The sequence below is a fragment of the Harpia harpyja genome, chromosome 1 (assembly GCF_026419915.1).
Source record: "Harpia harpyja isolate bHarHar1 chromosome 1, bHarHar1 primary haplotype, whole genome shotgun sequence".
NCBI classification, from domain to species: domain Eukaryota; kingdom Metazoa; phylum Chordata; class Aves; order Accipitriformes; family Accipitridae; genus Harpia; species Harpia harpyja.
Genome location: NC_068940.1, coordinates 101,659,977 through 101,682,889, shown reverse-complemented (window position 1 = coordinate 101,682,889; position 22,913 = coordinate 101,659,977). Strand labels below are relative to the sequence as shown.

The 22,913-nt window shown below is 40.9% G+C and overlaps 1 protein-coding gene across 2 annotated transcripts in view; it reads left to right on the top strand.

The window, feature by feature from the left end:
* The first annotated feature begins 979 nt into the window (after positions 1 to 979).
* Positions 980 to 22,913, top strand: part of GALNT11 (polypeptide N-acetylgalactosaminyltransferase 11) — a 53,749-nt gene continuing 31,815 nt past the window's right edge. The window contains exons 1-3 of one of the 2 annotated variants that reach the window (XM_052807120.1): positions 980 to 1,089; positions 17,819 to 18,151; positions 22,003 to 22,126. In XM_052807120.1, coding sequence (XP_052663080.1) covers positions 17,857 to 18,151; positions 22,003 to 22,126 — 419 coding nt within the window. In that variant the 5' untranslated portion in view covers positions 980 to 1,089; positions 17,819 to 17,856. Of the gene's footprint in view, positions 1,090 to 8,930; positions 8,951 to 17,818; positions 18,152 to 22,002; positions 22,127 to 22,913 lie in introns of those variants that run through there. The other variant, XM_052807112.1, reaches the window with a different exon arrangement.

Here is a 22,913-nt window from a genome sequence, read left to right as displayed (position 1 = left end):
AATTTCCACTTTACTAAAACAAAATCTGCCATCTTCACACTGTCACTCAGCAGCTCAAGTTCTGTATCTGGGTATTCACAAAAAAGCTCCCAGTCCTGACTATGCTGAGCAAATCTAACACTTAGCTCATTCTTAAACCTCACCAGGGTTTACAAAGCCAACATGCCTTCCAGTTTCACCCCACCTCCCAAAAGGACACCTGCCAAGTCGGGTCCCACACAAAGATAGATCAGTGGCGAAGCTACCCCAGCACCCTTTTGTCTAGTAAGTCAGCAGTTAGATCACTTACTCTGGACATGAAAGGTCTGAGGATTCAACACGCCTCTCCACCCGTGAGGATGTAAACTCTTGTCACTATAGATGCACATTAACTGCCAAGCTCAGGTTATTTTAGTGTAGTTGTGGCTGATCTCCCTCTGCTCTCTCCCCCTTCCCGCTGAAGAAGCCGGTTCCCCACATTCCAGACAGCTACTGAAACTACACGGTGAGGAAAACATTGCTAGTTGGCCCAGACATCCTCCATCAGCCTGACCTACACCTCTTTTCTCCCCTTCAAAGCCCCTGGACACGTACTTCCAGGGGCCATTTAAGACCATAAAGCCCAAAGAAGACACCTCCTTGAGGGACTAGGAAGGGCTTTAGTCTTCAGAGAGAGCTGCAAGGGAAATCCTTGCAAGCCCAGGGGCTAGCGCCAGGCGGGATGGGCAGAAGCACAGCAACTCTGAGGGGAGAAGGGGGTTGAAGGCAGCACATTCGCAGCCCCCCAGCCCTCAATCCCCCCGTAACTTCATGGCCGTGCACCGCTCAGCAAAAAGGGCCCAGGCAGGAGCCCCACCACCCTCCCCCTACTCAGAGCTCGCCATTTTCTCAGGCCGACCCTGCCCCGCTGTCATGGCGGCCGCGTCCCGGCCGCCTCACGTGACGGCGCCGGCCGGGGAGGGAGGGAGGGAGGCGGGGGGGGAGGAGGCGGGAGCGGTCACGTGGCGCCGCCGCCGCCGCGCGCGAGCGGTGCGCGCCGCCGCCGCCGAGGGCACGGGGCGGGCGGAGGGGCGATGCCGCCGCCGCCGCCTCCCGCCGGCCGCCGCCGCGGTGAGTGCGGGGCTGCCCCGGTGTTGGGGGGGGGGCGGGGGCTGGCGGCGGCGGCTGCTCCGGGGCTGTGACGGACAGGATCGGTGGCGGCGGCGGCGGTGGCGGTGGTGGTGGTCTGAGGGGAGGCGGCCCCGGCGGGGGGAACCGGCGCCGGTGTGAGGAGCAGCCCCGGGCGGGGGTGAGGGACGGGGCCGGTGGCGGTGTGAGGGGCGGGCCCGCGGGGTGAGGGGGACGGGGTGGGCGGCGGTAGCGGGCCGGCGCCGGCCGTTTTCCCGCCTGCCCTGAGGGACGCGGCGGAGCCTGTCCTGGGGGCGGTGATTCCTGTTTCCCAGAGGCCGGGGTCAGGTTCAGGGCTTCCCCCTCTCCGGCTGAAGTGAGCGGCGTGGGCTTATGGCGGGGGGGCTGCCCGCGGCGGGGTCGCTGGGTGAGCTAGCCGCACGGTGAGGGCTCTTCGTTTAACCCGGCCGGCAGCGCTCCCCCGGGGAGAGACCGTGGGGACGGTGTGGGTTGCGCTACGCAGGATGGAAGACAACGTAATTATTATTTTTTTAAGTCTTTAAATGCATGCGAAGGAGCAGCAGCAGCAGCAGCCCGCCTGCAGGTAGACGGAAACTATGCAACTGTCAGCCCCAAAAGTGAGGATCTGTACGTGTTAGTTCTGCTGGCGCAGCTCCTTTCATTGATTCGTTTGCAGGGCTAGGGCAGGCGTTGCTTTTTGGAGGGCTTTTTGACCCCGTGGTATATTAAAGCTTTCTTATCTTTATGACTGGGAAATTTATTTTTAAACCGTTTCTCCTTTTTTGTTCCTGTACTTTTCGGTATATATACTTTGCAACATTGAGGTTCCCTTTTCCTCTTAGCAAATACGTGTTATTCTACCTGGCTGGTCTCCAGCCCTCCAGCTCCATGGCAGTTCCCACTGCCATGTGGTATTTTTCTTTTTTTGTGCGTTGCAGCTTATAAGGAAGGCTGCAACAGAAAATACTGATAGCAAATTAACTGTCTCCAACGTACTTGCAGGGCAAAAGAAGGATTCTCTGGTCCCTCGTTTGCATGAGAACAGACCGAGCTGAGGTAGCAACCAAAAGCTCTGCGCTGCTGGTAGCGGGGAGCTTAGCAGATTGGACTCTTCTCTGCTGTAGTTGGCAGTGGAAGCAAACACCGTGTTCAGAAGGTGCCTTTCCAGATAAACCTTCATTCACCTTCATTCGCTTCTTCATAGGTGTCAGCCTTAAAACTGCCGTTGCAACTAATTAAAACACTAATGCTGTCTAGTACAGCATCTCTGCCAAACTGTATCCTAACTTCTTTTCAGTATCAGTTGCAGGGCAGCTGCAGTAGACCTTGCAGAACTTTATTGTATAACTAGATATAAAGTGCAACCCCTACTCTTCCAAAGAAAAAAAAATATCTTGTAACCTGGGTTTGCTGTTGCTCTGTAAACAATCTGTGCTTCATCTGTTTGGTCCAGTGTATTTAGAGTATTGCTTTCTGTTTGAAGGAATGGTGAAATCTCCTAATGCCAGTACAGTAATTATGCAGATGGGCAGGATCATTGGCATTCTGCCAACATGCTTTTTTTTTTTCCCTGGAAAATGTATTTCAAAATAAGATCAAATCCCTTCTGTCCTTACTTAGAAAGAGTATTCTGTAAGCGACAGTAAATATTCTTGAATACTTTCTGATCTAGCATTGTTGTCTTTTGTTGGGGTTTTTTTGTTCTTTTTTTTTTTTTTTTACCTTTCATATGGATCTAATTTTAATAGGAAACTGCTCCCAGACATCTCTGATTAGCTTAAGCTGATCCAAGTGCAGGCTGTGCCCAGAAATGGATGTTACCAACCTCTCCCTGACAGTATGTTTCTGCCCTGCTACCCTGTAGAGAACCTCTGCATATGTGTAGTAGTCTGGCTGGGATTCCTAGATCTCATTTTAGAACAGCATAAAGGTCCAGGTGGTTCCAGATAAGAGGCTTTTGATTAACAAGCAATTGGCCTCCCCCAGTATAACTGTCTCTGAAGAACTGCATGCCTTCTGCATAAGCTTTTCCTCATCTCTGGGTAAGATAAGCTCCTGCAGAGTTTTAGGAGCTCTTCTGCAGCAGGGAAGGAAAGAAATAACACTGCAGCTCTAATGAGCCTTCATCTCAGCCTCAGATGAGGAAGCCAGCAGGCTGAGTGATATGTGTTCCTGTTTAAGAGATTCTGACTGCAGGTTTCAGGGCCTGTTGCCTTGTCTTCTGCTATCTAATCACTTCATCTCAGAGGATGCAAATAAATACTCCATTACGCATAGGAGTCAAACTAGAAAGACTTCCTGATAAACTGCTGTGTGACAGTAGTTTAGGAGAATGGGTGAATCTGTTCATCATTCTCACAGTGATGTAAAATAACAGTAGGTGTGATTCAAGCTTTTTAGGAGGAAGAAAACCATGAAACAGCACGGCAAGGGAAATAAAGGTGAATTATTAGTATTTTGAAAATTTGTCTATATAAAACACGCTTCCTCATAGTCAATGCTAGAAAACCCAATTTTTTTATGGTAGTTATAGAGCATGTGTGTAGAGTGGGGCAAACTGTGGGTCGAATGGGTGAGATTAGAAGTATCTGAGCACATAGTAAAAATGGGGATTTCAGATCTTCCAGCAAGAAGGAATAGGGTGTTGTGGGGGCAAAAAGAACAGAGGGAGGATCGTTCTTACTTTAGTTACATTACCTTGCAAGGTACTGTAAAAAGGTTGTGGTCTGAGCAGCTGGCAGGCTAAGTTTGGCAGTGTGGCAGCTGTGTGTTGATTACTGAAGCAGAAGGTAAGAGGAGACTTCCAGCTGAAGGGAAAAGGTAAATTTTGAAAAAATACAGTCATTCCTTTCTGCGACAGTTCAGTTTATCGACGTTCTGAACAGTTCCGTCTGTCTGGCTAGGTAATACTACAGTTACAGGTATCCCTAAAATCAAGTAATTTTCTTTAGTACCATTCATTTTGGAGAGGTGCTGCAATACAATTATGTTGCTTGTTGTTGAAGAGCAAAAGTATGTTCATGTATTTCAAGTGCAGAAATTAATTTGTTTATTCTTTCTCAAAAAACATTACAGAGGAGAAGTCTGTTTCAATCCCTGTTAGGCTGTGGGAGGTAGATAAATTGTCTTGATTCTTATCTAAGGTTTCTTTTCAAAACATATGGTGGCTTATGGAGATGAATGCATCCGCTGTTGCAGCTACTGTGTTAAATGTATAAAGTACTGTCAGTACAGAGGCCTCGGCTGTTAAACCAGTGTTTAGCAGCATGAGTAAATGCATTTGTTCAGCTCATTTTGTGTAAGAGTTAATAGTATCCACCACGTCCTTCAGCTGTGCTCTAGCATGTTTCTCATGTGAGTCAGCATTGTGTAATAATTAGTGTAAATGCTTTATTTGAAAACTCTGTAAAAACTAGAAATACACTGCAACAAAAAGGGGAAAAATTAGGAAGCTGATCATACTGTTTCAATCAAAAGTTGACTTCAAGTATACTAAATTTCAGATATTTTGTTGTATGAACTTCTGAACTCCTTCCCCAAGATGTGAAAATATGCTAAGTCTGTAGGTTAAACGACTGATGGTGTTACCAAAATGTGGAGTATGGATTGAAGTGCCTGTAAGGGTGACATGCTGTATCTCAGCCCTTTCTTGTGCAGTCTAGGGTTTTGGCAGCCAGATACTTTGCGTGTTTGAAACTGGAATTCAGTGCTCAGGGGTGAATCAACTTTTCCACTGTTTACACGAGTTAGAAACCCCTAATGCGGGGAACCTCAGGACTTCGTACTGCCTGCTTTATGCTTTGTAGTATGAGCAAGAAATAGGTGTGCAGGCTAGGGAGGACTCCAGACCCCAATACCCCATATTGCTCTCAGGTAGGTACTTTGATGTCTTTGCTGGCTCTAAATTCAGTTTGGAGCAGGTGAGCTGTTGTGGTTTTCTGTCTCGTGGCAGTAGTGGCATTGCAAGTTCTGCATTTCTGAGATTGAAGGCTTGCCATGGCTGGCAAGTTATACCTTATCATCTGTGCTGCAGTGACTGTTTGTATGCATGCTTTAACCCCTCTTGCCATGGAGCAAGCTACCTTGACAAAAATAATTTCTCTTGCTGTGCAAGAGGGAAGGAATATATGTATGAAGAAATGTTGCAGAGCGGCTGATTGGAGGTAACTGCTTACCTGCAATAACTTTGTCATTCCTAAGACTTCAACTATGAGACACTGGACCACTTAAGAAGTTGAATTTTAAATTGATAGGTTAAGCTAATGAACTTGCAGAGGCATGCTAAAAAGAAGGTACCTCAGTAAATGATTGCTATGTGCCAAACTGATTTAAGCAAATACTTGATGAATGTTAGTAGCATGTTTATGGAGGTTTTCTTTTTAGTTTATGTAAAGCCGTCCAAGTACTGCTTGGCTAAATGACACAGATTTTCTTGTGCAGACAAGGATTAAATTAGGTGCCCCTAAAAAAACCCTGGAAGTGGCCTTAATTGAAACAGGGATCCTTTTCCAGGAAGCAAAAACTATCCTCTTGGTACACAACCCCTTATGAATCAATCTTCGTAGGTATTTTGACTATTTTGCTAATTTCTGAAGTGTAATGTCAAGAACAAATTATGTCATTGTCTCTGTTGATACCTCTGATATTTGTTAGTGAATTTGCTTTCTAGGAGTGCTTTCTTTAGTTTTCTGTTTCCTGGAATACCTTAATTTTGTCAGTTAGCATAAATCTCTTATCTCCTGCATCAGCAGATGCTGAGTCTCTGCCTGTGAAGCAAGAGAAGGCTAAGTTTTGGATTGCATGCTAACCTTCTGTGCTAGCAGTGTGTTGGAAAGCATGGCTTCTAGTAAAGTGGGAAAATGTATTTTTGATCTGCTATTCATTTTGTTGCAACATCCGCGATTTCAACATCAAAATCCTGAGTATGTTTTCCCATTAGAAACATTGGCAATAGATAAGTAGAAGACGAGTGACCAACAGGGGATGGAAAAGGAGTGGTCCACAACTCTTTCTTCAAAGGGATTTCCTCGGAGACAGAGAGATTGAGTCTGTAAGATCATGTAGAAGGGAATGAGAGACAAAGAAAATTAGTTTTTGGCATAACTTGCAGAAGTTTGCTCTCCTTACAGACAGTGTAAAATCTCTTTACGCTAGCCACTTATCACTTATCATTCTAATCCAACAGTTAATGTCCACAAAAATGTATTTTCAGAAGCATGCTAATAGAAGGCCTGTTTACTTACATATTTGGAAAAATCCCTATCCTGTTGTCAAATACAATATTTAGCAAGGTAAACTTACATTAAACTGATAGCTTAGTTTAGATGTGTGAGTGAAAGTGTTTTCATTGACTCCATCTGTAGGTATGGTTGTACCAGCAACGGTACCTCTTTGTTAGTATTACTGTATTGAATTAAGGAAGGGAAAAAGAGAGAATGATTCCTATAGAAGAGTTTGCTAGTATAATTTAGAAATAGGTTTGCTGGCAGAGCAGAAGGTGTGAGTTACTGCTGTTGTAACCCAGAGCTCTGCTTGGTATTTGTATCATGTCCGGTTATTGTGGCCTCAGAACCTTTGTTGTATTTGCCTTAATGCATCAGTCAGGTTTTATAGGTGAGAGCTGAGACACTGAGTTGCTAAGGTTCTCATCAATCTGTAGCAGAGCAAATAGTTCAACCAGAATGTCCCACGGGTCAATCTGATAACTATACAGGTGTCCTGGTTCAGTCAGTGAGTTGAAGAGGGAAGACGTAGTAGGTTTATATCCTTAGGATTCTTCTCTTATATTAATGCATGGAGACATTAGTGGAAAAAATGAGAGAAGTAGAGAGAAACCTGTGTGCAGAAATTACTTTAAACTTCTGTTGGGAAAATGGATCCAAAAGCAAGAAGATTGCAGGGGTTTTTGGTCTTTCTAAGAGTTTCTTACTGGAAAAATGGAAGTCCCATGCCTCTGCTGTTCCAAATGGCATGGATACTGTGGACTCTGCGCTAAAGCTTGGAGTGAAAAACTCCAAGTGACCTTTGTTTCTGGACATGAGAAATGCAAATGGACATTGAATTCAATTCAACGCCTGCTTTTAGTATTTCTTTCAGTTCTGCTTTTTTTTAACAATGGCCATCCACCCAGGAGAACTCAGGACATGATGTATTGAGGAAATCTCTAAGATAGTGCCATCTCTTAATAGTGTGGTGAAATGTAACAAGAGTTAAGAACTCTGAGCAGTTTAGAATGAGTTAAATATTTTCCTATCAGAGGCAGTTTAGGGATTTAAACTGTAACTTGTTTTAACCTCACTCACAGTTCTGGTGCTACATTTAATCTTTTTTTTTTTTTTTTTTTTTTTAAAAAAAACCAATAATGTCTATGTATGCTAATATCAGTTACTTGGGCTCCATAAAGGTGTTTGATCCTGGGCTAACCAAACTAACTTGCAAGGGCAGACTGCAGTGCTACAGCAAGTAGCTGACAGGCTAGTGCGATCTTAACTGTGGTGATTTCTGACATCTGACTGTCAGTGAACGTGAGGTGTCTGGTATCCAAACATGGCACTTTTGATGTACTTTTATTTAAGTTTCTGCATATTGGAAAGAAAAACCCTGCAGAAAAAGAGAAATGAAGTAGACTTGTGTGATTTGTGGGGAGTAAGCTTGGAGGTCTATGAATTCTGTAATCTGATGCTGTAGGATAAGATGCAATGTAACCATTCTCGTTAAGACATTTTCTGATTCTGTAGTACTAGTAATAACTTAATTGCAGCAGTTTGTTTTATACATGTTCAAGTATAGTCTTTTGAAGTTTCTAGTCTGAGTTTGCAAATGTCTTGTTTATTTTTTGTATATAGCTGTTCATTTCAGTACTGAGTTCTGCACAGGTAGATGGTAGATATCTGCTTGGGGCTAAGTGCAGAACTGGGATTTGCAGAAAAAACTTGTGCAAAATGCAGTGTCCATGGTCAGTAGTCACAGGTTTAAAATTGACACTGGTCAACCCCAGTTTTTACTGTCCCACTCAAAAGTACTTCAGTGAGGTCTGTTGCCAAATTTGCTGCCAGCTTTTTTGGCAGGAGGGCTGTACAAATAAAGTCTGATTTATTTATTTATTTACTTTTATTTTTTAATTTTTTTTTCAGAATTGGAAAATGTGTTTTCACTTTGCTTGTAAAAGACTGGAAAAAAGCCCAAAGCACTTTTGATGAAAATTTCTTAAAATGCACAGAAAGCATACCTAGAAAATGTCAGTCAAAATGTGGAAAATTTATAAAATAACTAGTGATTTGGAAAATGAGGAGTAAAGGAATTTCTAGAATTGAATTTTGTATACAACTTAATTATCGTTTTCTCTAGCATTACTGTGGTGTAATGCATTGATATTATGATGAGGAATGCCTCAGAAATACACTGATTGATTATGCTTCTCTAGTGAGTGGCAGTAAAATGACCAGTCTTGTTTACGCTGCCAAATCCATGGATCCATATGTATCATGCATCAGCTGGGGAAAAAAAAAAAAAAAAAAGAGATATGAAAAAAACCCGCAAACACAGAAAAATAGATTGGTGCTCTTGGGGCAGTATATGCAGTCAAATGAGAAATAACCTTGCAGCATTCATGTCCTAAGACATCCAAATTAGCTTGTTGTCATAGAGAAGCTTGTGTTTGTTACCCCATTCCTAGTTAGGACTTGGAAGCAGTACTCAGCAACAAAGTGTTAAGTTTCAGGCTCAGCATTTTATTGTTCACTGAGAATGAAGACACCAACTGGATTTGACTGCTATTGCAGTAAATGTGTTTTCACTATGTAACCTTGCACTGCTTCTGTAGTGCCGACTCTTCTGGAAAAAGGTGAGTGTTCTTCTGTTCAGCTGTTCATGTAGAAGTGTGTTGTATCAAATTATTTTGCATGCATCTGTATTTTTACTGTTATTTTGGTGAGCTTTGCAGACATAAAATGCAAAGGACAGCTAAGTAGATTTTAAACATTTAGAAAAGCTATTAAGCAGCTTACTTGGGTGTAGTTGACCTTGTAAGCTCTCTTACATTTTACTTTTGTATGTAGTGCTGGAGGTTTGTTAAACTAATGTTTAGATACATGGATCTTCAATGTGAGAGAGGTGCATTGAAAAAGAAGTTGTCAGTGTGGGTTTTTTAATCTTGCTGTTTTCTAAGCTGTATGTGAAGAAGGGCAGGCTGTATTACAAAATGCATGCGTCTTTCTTTGGAGACAGTACATGAAAATTCTGGCTTCCTTGAGAGCTGGTTTTGCTAATGAAAAGAAAATCTCACTGTTTCAATTGGAAGAAAGTGTTTATTAGCAACAAAAAGGAAGAAAGTATTTTTAGGACTCCATGAATGGCATGAGATGTATTTATATGCCAGATGGCTTAAAGTAACATCCAGCTGAGCAGCCCTATGGTGCAACGTTTGTTAGGGGGATAGGTAAGAAAATTCCATGCATGTAACTGTGCTTTGGGAAACCAGTAGGTTGTTTTTTGGGTTTTGGGGGTTTTTTTGGGGGGGGGCGGCAGGGGGAGAGCAGTTTATGAGGTCACTGCAGCAGCATGAAAATTGTCTACTGTATAGCACTTAGTATTGAGCACTAGGATTTTTGGTAAGCTCATGTTTCTAATCCAAGTGTACTTGCTTTCCCTAATCAGACTGTTACTTTTCTTGATGCAGTCTTGTACCACTGGCTGTAACTAAAACTGGTGTTCTTTTCTGTTGTTTGTTAATGTGAGATCCTGAGTCTTAGGAAACTTTTTCTTTCCAAAACTTGTAACTGCTTTTTTCCATTAAAATTGTGTCCTTAAATGAGAGCCCTTGTGAAATATTCTCACTCCTTGGAGAGGAGAAGTATGTGGGGAGAAAGGTATCCTTTATCAGTAAGGAAAAAAAGTACTATGTTTTGTTGTTGACAAAGAAGTGAAAGATATTACTGCAGAAGATACTTTAAAATTTCTTTAAGAGAGCATTTGAAATGCAGGTGGGTAAAGAAGGAACTTCACATTTTTATTATAAAAATGCTAAAATGTTTGCATTCACTCTGGTATGGCAGCCTGCTAAGTAAAGCTTTTTCAACTGGAGTTGAGAAATTCTAAAAAGCTTGATAAGCAAAGTTATGTTCCTAGAGGAGGTGTTTCAATATATAGTCCACAGATTTAAAAATGATACTATGCAATATTTAGACATCTCTGGTTAAGGTCCAAAAACTGAAGTAACAAATGAGTATATAAGTGAGTCATCTGACAGTGGTAAAATAGTGAGGGATGAGAACCTAAAGACATAAAGAAGATGAATTTTTAAATTTTTCCTAAAACACTTTCTGCTTTTCAGACTTGGTATACTCATAGGTTCTTAGGTCTTCAACAATTCATGCAACTAGTCTGTCTATGTGCCTTTCTTTATCTATAAAGTTTAATGAATGTTACTGGTATTTTAAGATTATTTATCTGTAAAGTGTTGATCAAAATTTTGTATTCGTTCCAGGAGGATTTATTTTAGGTGGTATGACATGGACTTGTGTAGCTGTGCTGAAATGACTAAACTGTTGGCTCTCAAAGCTTTTAAAGTTGCATTTAGAAGTGACTTACAGAGGCTAATTAAAAATAGATCTTAGTGTGTCATCTCATTAAAATGAATGGGAACAGTGATCTTATGCAAGAGGACAGCCTGTGGTCCACAGTCTATTTCTGTGAATGAGGGTTGCTGTGACTGGAGTTACATTAGTCTTTTTTAACTCTTTCATTCTCCCACCTTGCACCTCACTAAATAGCCCGGTTCTGTTTTCTTGATAACATCCCTGTAGGTAGCGGTGGGCTGCTATTAGGTCCCCCCCCAAAGCCATCTCTTCTGCAGGCTAAAGAAGCCCAGCATCCTCAGCTTCTCCTCACAGGGCAAGTGTTCCAGCCCATGACCATCTTGATGGCCTTCCACTGAACTCGCTCCGGTCTTGTACTGGCAAATCCCAAACTGGGTACAGTACTGTGCCTGTGGTCTTATGACTGCTGCGTGGGGTGGTGTAATTGCATCCCTCAGTCAGCTGGCTGTGCTCCTATTGATAAGCCCGTACGCTGTCAGCTGTCATTGCTGCAAGGGCATGCTGCTGGCTCCTGTATAGCCAGACCTCCCAGGTCCTTCTCTGCAGAGCTGTTCCCCAGGCTGTGTCAGCGGCCAGGGAGTTTGTCTGTCCCAGGTGGAGGACTTAGCATTTGTCCTTGCTGAATGGCACGAGGTAGGTTCCTGTAGGCCCAACCAGTCTTTACATGAGTAGTTACCTGCCTATATTGTGTCAAAAATAGCCACTTAATTCATAAAGTACAATGACTCAACCCTTTTGTAAGGTCAAAGATTAATGATTGTTTTTAATTAAAAACAAACTGGCAGGTAGATCCAATTTAGTGCTAAAAAAATCCAGTAGGAGGTTTTTTTGTTGTAAGAACTTAAATTGGGTTGGCTCTTAGATTCTGGAGCACATGAAACACTAAGCTTTTATTTGGAAATATCTCTGGCTTTTGTTCTGAATGTCTGTTCAATGGATGTTGCTCCTAGTGATGTGTGTTGGAGTCTGAAACAAAAGCTGCCTAAGGTGTCCCTTTTTCATCTTGCTAGTCTATTAACTTAAGGATGCCTGGAAAAAACTAATTATCATGGAAGTGCAAAAGCTGCTGTGAATGGCATCTCTGTTTGTGAGATGAGTGTATTATTGGAGTACTACTTCTTCCTAATCTGGCCTCTGTTCATCGTACTGTTAATGCTGTTATTTGCTAGTGATTCAACAAGAAAATAGCAAAGCCTGTTCATGCTGATGCTTGTTTTGGAAGGGGAGCAATGGTAGCCATAACATCTTGGAGGCCAAGAAATATATAAAGAGTTAAGGCTATTAAAAGAGCAAAATTGCATTTGTAAGTAGTGTTGCTTTATCTTCTTGCATTTTTCCCCCCAAAGTAAATAACAAAGTAAAAATTAAAAGCATCTGTAGGAGGTCATGCAGCAAATTATCCTAACACTCTGTAGAAAGATAAAATCAGTTTAATGATTTTTTTACTAGAATTCTCTTTAAAAATGAAGATTATACACATCTGTTCCTTGCCTTAATATAGGTCCAAAATACACAGGCAGTCTTGCAGGAAATCTGGGTGGTATGAGTTGTGTATCTGTCTTCATTTTCCGTTTCGGTTTTGGTGGGTTTTTTTTGTGGTTTTTTTTTTTTTTTAAGAAGAAGAAGAAAAGCTGTTCTTGGAAAAACTACAAGCAGACTTCAAGGTTTTCTCAAATAATTCTTACTCCTTTTTCAAATATCTTGAGGTTAATCTGATCCTCTCTTTGACCTCTAACAAGCATGAGTTTTGGCACAGTCATGAAATATCTAGTCATACGGTGTGTTTACTAAACTTTGAGGTTAATCCAAACAGATGTCAGTGTTTAAGCAGTGGCAGGTCATAGAGCTGGTAGCTACTTTTGCTCTTTAAGCCAAAATATTGTGAAATGTGGTTGGCATTTTTTTTTCATTAAAGCTATTGAAGGCTAACACATTGGGCCAGTGTTATTGCTGCACAGGTTACAAATAACAAACTCTCCCAGGCTGTCTGGGGGAACAGAGTTGTACCATTGTTGGGCCAGTTATTAAATGAATGTAAATGTTACTGGGTTTGATGTATGAAATTAATGTCATGCTGGTGTTGTAAGGGTGCTACAAGAAGCTGGTGCAACATGGAAAGCAGTATTGCACGCTAATTACTGAAGCTCAAGTCTGGTGGGTAGGCTCCTGGAGTTTTTTTTCAGCTTTGCAATTGACTTTCGGAGACTTTTACTAAGTTACTAATATTTAACTTTTATAGTTCTCTGAAAAAAAAATATCAATTATTTACTACTTCTGCAAGGAACTGAGACTTCTGTACTGGAATTCATGGAAATTAGAGAGGAATATTTTACTCTTGGCATTTCTGGCATGTGGGTCTGCAAACTCAGTTCCAAGGTTTTGCCAAGTTTCAAGTCTGAAAACTATCAGGCAATAAATATACGACAGTCAAAACAGAGCAACAAGAGAGAGACTGAAAGGTAGAATATTTGGTTAGAAATTCTCAGAATAGTGCCTTTCAGTCTTGGTCTCTTCTGAGCTGATGCTGATGGGGGCAGCTTCTAAGATAAATTTTTTCCTTTCTTGGTCACCCCAGTTGCCTCCAAAATGGATTGCAATTTCCTGATGTAGGAGATGCTGCCAGCTTGAATGATTTGTTTGTCATGTTGAAGTATCTTTGGATTCCTAAGTATACCAATGCAAACAGCCATAAACTCCATGTATCGCTAGAATCTTGTGTATGTGAATGAATGCTTGTAAAATACTTAAAGCTGTTATCATTTATTATTTGCTGTGAAAGCTCCTATATTGCCAAGGAAGAGGAAATGTCTTCAGTTCTTTCTGGATGTTCTTTATGACATGAGTTTTTGGGAAAGAGAATTGTTTGAGGTATTTTGGAAACTTAGTTTTGGCAGCTTTGTTGCTTTTCGGAAATGAAGGGGAGAAATATGATAGACCCTTCAAGCCTAGTCTCATTTACTAGTAAAATCTATGAGGAACTGTATTGTGAAACAATTCTTGAAATGTTTAAATCATGTTTTTTTTTTTTTTAATGGCAATTAGTATTTTTGTTTACATTTGAATAAATAAATAGAAATGTGTTTTAACTATACTTGTCCAAATAGCAATTTATTGGTGACTGGACTCAGTGTTACGGTATTTATTGCATAGGTGAAAATTACTCTTATGAGCCCATTGAGATTATTATCTGGATAATGCAATTCTGCTTTTTTGATTTGTTTCTATATAACTGCTCAAACCTGCTAGCTCTGCTTGCATTAGCAGAGCTTTAGGACTGTTGAGTTAAAAATATATATAACCTGTTTTTCTCATGCAGCATGTATCAGGGCTGAGAAGGATCCTGTATTCAGGAACAGCTTGTCTCCATTAAAAAAAAAAAAGGTGAGGAAAAAAAGGAAAAAAAAATGGTTTGGCTTTGTGTAAGTTTCAAAATCCTGCTTGGAGAAACCAACAGAGAGGACGAGTGTTTAAGATGATCATCAGGGTATTGTGACCATGCATAGGCAGTCACAGACAGTTGTTGGGTAAATTGGCAAAGCATGTATCTTAGACGACTTCACAGAACTGGAAAGCAAAAGAGTCTGGACAGGGTAAGGCTTTTATTCACTGTGTCTAGATGGCTTGCAGAAGAAAGTCATGGACAGGGAGATGGGTGAGGGAAGAATCGAGGGCCAAGTGGCTGCCTCTGAACTGAGTGTTTTCTCCTAGGTTCTTGTGATCAGCTGAAGTATTCTCTCCTGCCTCTCTCCAGCATGTACCAAAGTGGTTATTTTTTTTGTTGTGTGCTGAAATGAGCAAAGGGATACTTGTTTCTTGGTATATTGAGGAGAGGCGGAGATGTATTAATGTGATTGTACTTTGTATGCATAAAAGTATAGGGCTGGGAAGGTGCTCCTGGTTCCTCAGGGCAGGTCCCAAGCAGGACTGACGTTGCTTAGGACTTGAAAACCTACTGCAGCCTCTTTGCTAAAACACATCTGTAAGAAGTCATGGTCAAACTAAAACTGTCTAAAACTGGAGTGTGCAGCTCTGACGCATATTATGACTTCTGTGGCTGCTTAAATGGTAGAAGTGGTTGAAACCATAGAACAGAGGTTGTGTAAATGCATATGTGTTGGTGAATAAAGTAAACTAATAAGCCTCAATGTGCTTTTCATAGGCAGGGTTTGAATTTTTTCCATTCTGCCTTCAAAATTAAGCATCTAACAAAACATTTGGTACTTAAAGAAAATAAATAGTGAGCCTGTATTTTCCTACCAAATGTATTACCAAGTGTCTTGGTTGAATAGCAAGCTACTGAAAGGGCCTAGTTTTCTGCATTGTGGAGGTTCTGTCATTTGATTTAAATGTAGTATTTCAACCTGTGTATCCTTCTACAAAACTGCAAAGCAGTGAAGGAGCGGAAAGGAAGGTGAAGCAGTTCTGCTTTAGCAAGGAGCACGTGGAAATAATATGCTCAGGTTTGCATTCCTTGCCTGTGTAACAGTAACCAAGTGTGTGCTTTCAGCCTGGTCAGACGTCTTTCTGGAGATGGAAGGGATGTGCAGCAATCTTTTCACTCTGGTGGTTACTAATTTATCTCTTCCTCTTTAATGTGAGTATGCCTGATGTCAGTCACAGCAAACTTTCTTTAGTTTGGCTAGAAGTGCCACAGCAGCAAGCTGGAGCTCTGAGCTGTAAAAGGGATGCAACAAAGCTGGGGAAATAGTTAGTCCATGACGAATTCTGCTCTGTGTGCCTGTCTTCCTGCTGCTACCTGAGATAGCAAGGATTACCTTTGGTTTTCCTGTGCAAGCTGCGGTGTAGATGTGTCCTTAAACAGCTCTGAAATGAAAAGGTTCCTTCTCTGTTATAGTAATTTTTATCTTACTGGAACAGTTCTATTCCACAATGTAAGTGCTTGTGCTGTGATGTTAGGATTGTGCATCTGTGTTACCATAATGAATGGAAAAACAGCTCTAGCAGGTTTTGAGGAGCAGTGTATTAGGTTTTGACAAGTCTTACAGCAGGTGACCTCTTTGTGGCTGTGCAAAAAAAAAAAACCTGGCAAGCACCCAGATCTTATTTTATGGATAAGTATTAATTGTCTGCAGACTGTCTGGCAGGAAGAATTATTATAATGAGAGGATATAAGTGTTTATCTAATCTTGCTCCTTTGTAGCCTCATGTGCTTTTTCTGAGCCTAGATTCATGTTGGTATGATCATTGACCACTGTTAGCACAGGGAATAAGGCATTGGGGACTGGCAATCTGTACTTCTCCAACTGGTAAACTCATTCTGCTAGCTAGAATGAGGGGTTTTTTGAATCATTTCTGCCCCACAGCATTTGTTGCCTGACTAATTCCATGGCTCTACAGTTAAGCAGCAAGATTTTTGTGTGACAGTGTTAGAGAAAGAGCCTGTTTCACAGAGCATGCAATTCATCTGTATGCACAGGGTCAGTATGAGGTTTAAACCCTGTTTAAGACCTTTTTAAGCTCCTTGGACTTAACCGCTGCGTAGATTGTTGCCTTGCAGAAGTGAGGGAGTTTGACATGGTAAGAACAATGAGTAAATTATTTTTGAGGAGGTTTGGGGGTTTTTTGCTTTATTTTACTTTGTGGATATTTTATTTTGGGAGGAAGACAACCTGCTGCAGTCTGGGAAATGTGAGCTTGAATTTTGACGTGTATTCTTTTTGGATGCAAGTCACTTAGGACTCAGAATTACATTGCCAAAATAAGTGGGATCTTTATAGGTTTCTTTGGGATCATGAATTCCTTCTACCGCTGTTTAGTAGTTTTCCACATTGCGAAGGGAATAACCTGTTTGTACTCACAAATGTTGTTGTGGTTTGTTCTTTGCCAGGCTGACCTGAAGACTTCTGGTAGTTTCTGACTTTTTGAGAAGTCTGAAAAATGCATCAGCATAAACCCTTGACTCCTACCCCAATACTTTATTTTCTTAAAACAAATATTTTGCTAATTAAAAGGTGATTAAATGGTTTCTTGAATTTTTGCTACTATGCAAAGAATTTGTTGTGGTTAGATAATGATGAGAGAAATCTAATTGTTTGAGTTAGTGTTTTTCTCAGTTTTGGGAACTGAGCTGTATAGTTTTGAGGGTTTTTTTTGGAGCCTTTTTTAGATTTGAGAAACTCCAGAAAGTTTAACTGATTCTCCTGGGCCATAAATAAAATGTTATCACCAGCTTCATTTGCTTTACTTCAGGGATTTGCTTATGATAGTAATTTTCAATATAGCTTGGGGAAATTGTGTTAGTGAATGGGTACTTCCTTCCAGCTCTAGGTGGGCATCTTCTCCAGGGAGTATGGAAGCTCTTCTGGAATCTGCAGAGGCCTGCAGGAACCCAATAAATTACCTTGGAGCTTTTTGGTCTTTCCCTATCCCATATCTGTTTCTGCAGAGAAGAGTGTCTGTAAATGTGACTGTCATGGTGCTGTGTGTTGTTAAATTGCACCCCATGATTTCTGGAATTTCTGGGGTGCTCATGATGGCTGTTTTTAAATTTGGGGCAAGAAGGACTGAACTATGTAGCTTTTTTGAGTCTGTGTTCTCTTGTTCCGTGCTTTAGGACAGGAAAGGAACTGAACTACAAAAATGGACATGTCTGGATACACTCTTGGACAACTGGCTCAAGGTGGCCCTGCATGAGCAAGGGGGTTGGACAGGGATGACCTCCTGAGGTCCCTTCCAACTTCAACCGTTCTGTGATTCTGTGAAGAATCAATTCCCTGTGTGCAGTATATTTAGTTAAATAGTGATATGTTTAAATGAATGCAGGCATACAAGGAATGTACTGTTGTGGAAGAGAGATAATTATATAACTTTTATGAGGAAAAATTAGTCATTTTTACCTTTAATTGTGATGTGTCACTGGGCTCTTAGTGATTGTTTGCTTCGTGTTTCAAAGCAGTAAACAGAATGTGCAAACTGGTCATGTTTATTTTTTGAATAGGAAAGTGAAAAAGGATTTCATTCTTAAGGTCTGTGCTTAAAGTTCAAGCTTCAAAAATCATTTAATGGAAGAGCAACCTATAGAATGCATTTCCTAATGTATAGACCTGATGAGGTAACAGGCAGCACTCAAATTATGTGTTTTCACTCTCTTTCAGGTAATTGAGAATGGGTCCTCAACGATGCTAAGTCTACAATGGGAAGTGTCACACTTCGCTATTTCTGCTATGGGTGCCTTTTCACATCCGTGACCTGGACACTTCTGCTCTTTGTTTATTTCAACTTCAGTGAAGAGAACCAATCCTTTAAGAATGTGCCCGTCAAGGGGCTGGAACCTCAGAGGCCATTTCCAAAAAAATTCTACCCCCGTTTTACACGGGGGCCTGTTCATATACCTGAATTGCAACAGAAAGAGAGTAAGATAGGAAATCCTCTTGGAAATCATGTCCAGGACCCACTTAAGGGGGAGGTAGAATTCTCTCCTGAAATGGGTAAGTGGTTTTCAGTGCTGGTGACAAAATTATTAAAACAGTAAAAGAAATGAGATGTTAAGGTTGGTTGGTTTGTTTCCTTGTTTTTTAAAGGATTGCAGGGAAAATAGTGTAATGAAGTTGTTTTGTTTGTTGAAATGCAGGTGGTACTAGTGGCTCCCTTCATTAGAAATTACTTGAAATTTATTCTATTGTGTTTAATCCAAAATATACGTCTCCTAACATTTACAATTGTGCTGTGTAAGTGCTAATGAGGAGGACTGGATTACAGCAAGGTGTCTACCCTTCACGTAGTTCTTGCTTTTGGAAGGTTCAGTGTATGCTCGTTTCATATCTTACTCCTGTATCGCCTGGGCTCAAACACATGAACTTTTATTAGCCACAGAGAAACTCTACTTATATGCAGTAATTAGAAATAGCTTGATAACAATACACAATGAAGAGGACCCATTGATTTGGAGAATATCCTTGGAGTATGAAATAATCTACAAAAAATGTGTGTGGGACAAATTATGGTGAAAGATTTACTGAGATGATGGTGGTTAGGGCCAAATCCTGCTTACTTTGTACCAACAAAGGCCTGTGTGTTTTGTTGGAGCATATTTCATCAATGAGATGATTTGAGTTTGTCTTCCAAACTTGCCTTCCAGACTAAAATGCTTTGTATATTTAACTGCTTACTGCTTAGTGTTTGCTGTTGTGTTCAGATACGCAAACTGACGCATGTTGCATACTGACCTGCAAACTTGCTTTAAGTCTGGAGGCAGATGTGGAGTGTTGTAGTATCAGTGTCTGCTGCTTTGGGAATTACGGCATAGTACCCTTTATAGCCAGGAGTTTGATACTCATATCTGATTGAAGTCCTTTGTTGTTACTTTGGATGAATGCTGGATCACCAGCTTCAAGAGTTTATAGAACTTTACCAAACTTCAGTTTCCAAGTTGGTCATTAGATGTGTGTGAATATGTAGGAAAAAAATGCCAATTCACGTTGCCCTGTGGCATTACAAATGTTTATCACTTTACTGCAAAAAGCATAAGAGCCAACTGAGGTGAAGGCCAGTCCAGAGGTGGCCATTTCTTTCCAACTATTCAGTACTGGCCAGGAAAGAAATTGGACCTTTTTAACTAAGAAGTCGCTTGATCTTCAAACCAAGTGACTGGTTTGGTTGGTGAAAGCCAAGGGGAATTGTAGTGCCAGGATAAATTCTACATGAATCATCAGGAGGCAGCTGGCGCTCTTTTAGAATTAGATAAGGTGCTGCAGTAAAGGGCTTCCTGTCTGTCTAGGGTACGGCAGTGATAAACACACAAAGCAAAAAAAAAAATGAAAAGAAGTTTGGCATATGATAGCCAAAACCAAACTGTCATCTGGTAGGACAATCTATCTTTTCTTTTTTTTTTTAATCTGGGAGAGCCATATAACACTGCTGAAGTAAAGCCTAAACTGATGTTTCGATTGCAAAGCCCTTATTTTCCAAGGGCTTTTATCTGCTGTTTGGACTGAAATCTTCCAGGCCTTTTGGATGCATTTTGGATATTGTTCTTCACGAGAATGTTTTAAAAATATTAGCATTCCTTCTTGTCTACATTCAGAAGATCAGAAAAAAGTAGTTAGTGGTTGGCTATAGATTGTAGAACGAAACATTTGGTATGTGGTTCTTAAGCTTGTGCTTTGTATAAAGAAAATGTTTTGAGTTGACACAGTGGCACAGTGTTACTGTGACGCTGAGTATTAAAGAATGATGGAGCTGGGTGTCTGAACTGACAAGCCGGAAACCTTACTTTGGAAATGCATGTGGTTCAGAGGAGGACTGACTTACTGCTTTAGACCACTGGTGCCAGAAGAGTGGCACTGCCACTGTGAACAGACTTCATTCCTGTCCCTGTGATGGAACTTATCCACAGTGGGAGCACTCATCCATAAGCATGATAGCGTCAGTCACCACAAGACACAATATGTGGGTGTAGCCACATCTTTTCCAGATAACCACTACCCAGCACTTCCCACTTGGTCCTGCGCAAATGTCAGGGCATCTACTGTTGAGGTGTTTGATAGTGCAGCTGCATTACCATTGCTGTAATCAAGACTAAAAGTGACAGGGTGGGCAACATAAATGGTGGGAATGTGGATGCACAGAATTCCATCTAGAAGGTCATCTTACACCTGTAGGTAGACTTTGCTGAAACAGGTAGTGACACAGCTGTGCTCTGAAGGCCAACCAGGACTACTTGTTTGAAACAGAAGAAAGTTTCAAAACTTTTTTAATGACCTTTTCTTCTGTTTTCTAACCCATCTGATTTTCTCTGGGCTTGAGCTCAGCTGGCTTTTGCGTAGCTGTTAAAAACTGGAGAACACGAGGTATGAAGAAAGGCTGAGAGGATTGGGTTTATTCTGCCTTAGAGAGAAGGCTGAGGGGTGAGATTTTATTGCTGTCAACAGCAACTTAATGGGAGGCTGTAGAGAAGGTGGAGCCAGACTCTTTCCAGAGGTGCATGGGGTTATGTTAAAAAATTAAACCATGGAGGAGATTTCTATTAGATAAGAGGAAAAAAATTTTCAGTGCAGTCATGGTTAAATGCTTGAACAGGGACATGAAGAGGTTGTAGAATCTCTGTCCTTGGAGATACTGGAGGCGTTCAGTACTTAACTGGACAAGTTTTGAGCAACTTTGATATAGTTGGACCTGCTTTGAGCAGGGGATTAGACCAGATGTCCCTTCCAACCCAAATTAGTCTATGATTCTGTGAAACATATTATCCTAGATGTATGGTAGCATGTGAATGAGGAACCCCCTTGTTTATTTTCTGCAGATTTTGAACCATATAGAGATGATGGGCAGGTTGGAAGGACGTAAATTACATGATCCTTGCTCCCTTCTTGTACTGAAATTTCAGTGAAACTGCCACTGTAGCTTGATAATAGCTGGAGGGGACATACACATCTCATTCTGTGCAGCCAGCTGAACAGAGACAATAAAAAGTCATTGCTGTGCTACCTGAATTGTTACAGAAGTGGCTAGCAGACACAAGTGGTGGCTACTAATTCCCTCCTCTCCCTCCTGTTTTTCTGTAGAAGAGTTGAGTGAAGCACCGTAATACTTTGTTCACACTGGTGAGTTATGGCTCAGAGAAATCTGTGGCACTGAGTCAAGGGAGGCAGGATGCAATTGAGGATTTCAGCCTTGGCTTCTAGCAGTGTACTTATTTATACCAGCAATTGCTGCCTCTGCCATGTGCAGCAACAGTTGATGCTTCTGCTAAGTAATCAATAAACAGCTAGCTCTGTTGCTATTTCACTTGCTGTCAAAGTCCCAGGTGATACAAACAAGAAGTTCACAGGTTTTTCATAGCTATTTTTATGTGACTGCAGACTTGAGAAAAATGCATGAATTTGGAGTTGCTATTGTGAGGGTTTTTCTACTGTTGTAAATGTATTTTCTCTCTCAAAAATCCCATTACAGACCCTTCATCTGTATGGATAGGTGCTGATGCATCGTGTGCCAAAGTCTATCCTGCGTTTCTTGTTTGATGTTGGTTTTTATGTGGTGCTAAGAATTAGAGGGCATTTAAGTGAAGGGAGTGTATCTGGTAAGGCAATAAACACAATGGAACCATCAGTCTTTAGAGAATGATTCCATTTTATTATAGCTGCAAGGGCTACTCATGAGTACTACCTATTTGTGAGGGGTAACAAAAATAGTTGCACAAAAATACACTTTGCAAAACCAGAGGGATTTTTGAAGAACACAATGGGTTTTAGGGGAGATCAAAGCATACGTTTCAATCCTTGATTGTTTCCAAAGGATATTTTTGAGCCTGTTAACTGATCTTGGCATGGTTTTTTTGCAGGAATGATTTTTAATGAAGATGATCAAGAAGTGAGAGACTTGGGCTATCAGAAGCATGCTTTCAATATGCTTATCAGTAATCGGCTGGGATACCACAGGGAGGTGCCTGATACAAGAGATGCAAAGTATGTACTGATTTTTGGAGAGAACATGGTATAATTTCATGTGCTCAAGGACTTGTTACTCATGTTATAACTGATGTAGTATTGAACAGTTTTGGTATTAGATTTCTGTTAGATATTTTTTCAGCCTCCTGTGTTGCTGAAGGCAGATTTTCAGCTGTTTAAACAGGAGTGCTTGAGGTTAGGATTTTTTTTTCTTTGGTCTCTTCTGTCTTTTTTGACTGAGTATTGTTTCTGGAGATGAAATTTTTTGCTGGCTGGAGAAGGTATGTGACAAGTAAAGTTCCACAGAAGCCAGGCTCCATGCAAAAAGAAAGACTGCTACTCCCTGAAAGCAAAGTTTTTTTCCTGATTCTTAATTCACTTTAAGAATGCTTAATGAAGAACCAGATTAGTTATACCCTTATTCAAACTTTTATGACATTAATTTTTGTGAGTAGTAGGATTGGCAGACAGCTATTTTGATAGAAACAAGATTCCAAAATAATAATACCTTAAATAATAGTCAATGTGGAAAAGAGCTAGGAATCAAACTTTCTTTCCAGCAATGCTAAGATTACATGTCCTATGTCGCTTTCATCTTGCTAGCTGTGTAGTCAGCTGCTTAAAGCATGCTACAATGTTTTTATTCTTTGAACCTTCATTTTGAGTTACTCAGTACTGTAACTACCAGAAGAGATGCTATAATTCTGTTTGGTACCTTTGAAAAGTGGACATTAAATGTTCCAGTGCCCAAGTTAATGACAGACTTTCACCTTATGTACTATTTCACATTTTTTTTTTAAGCCTG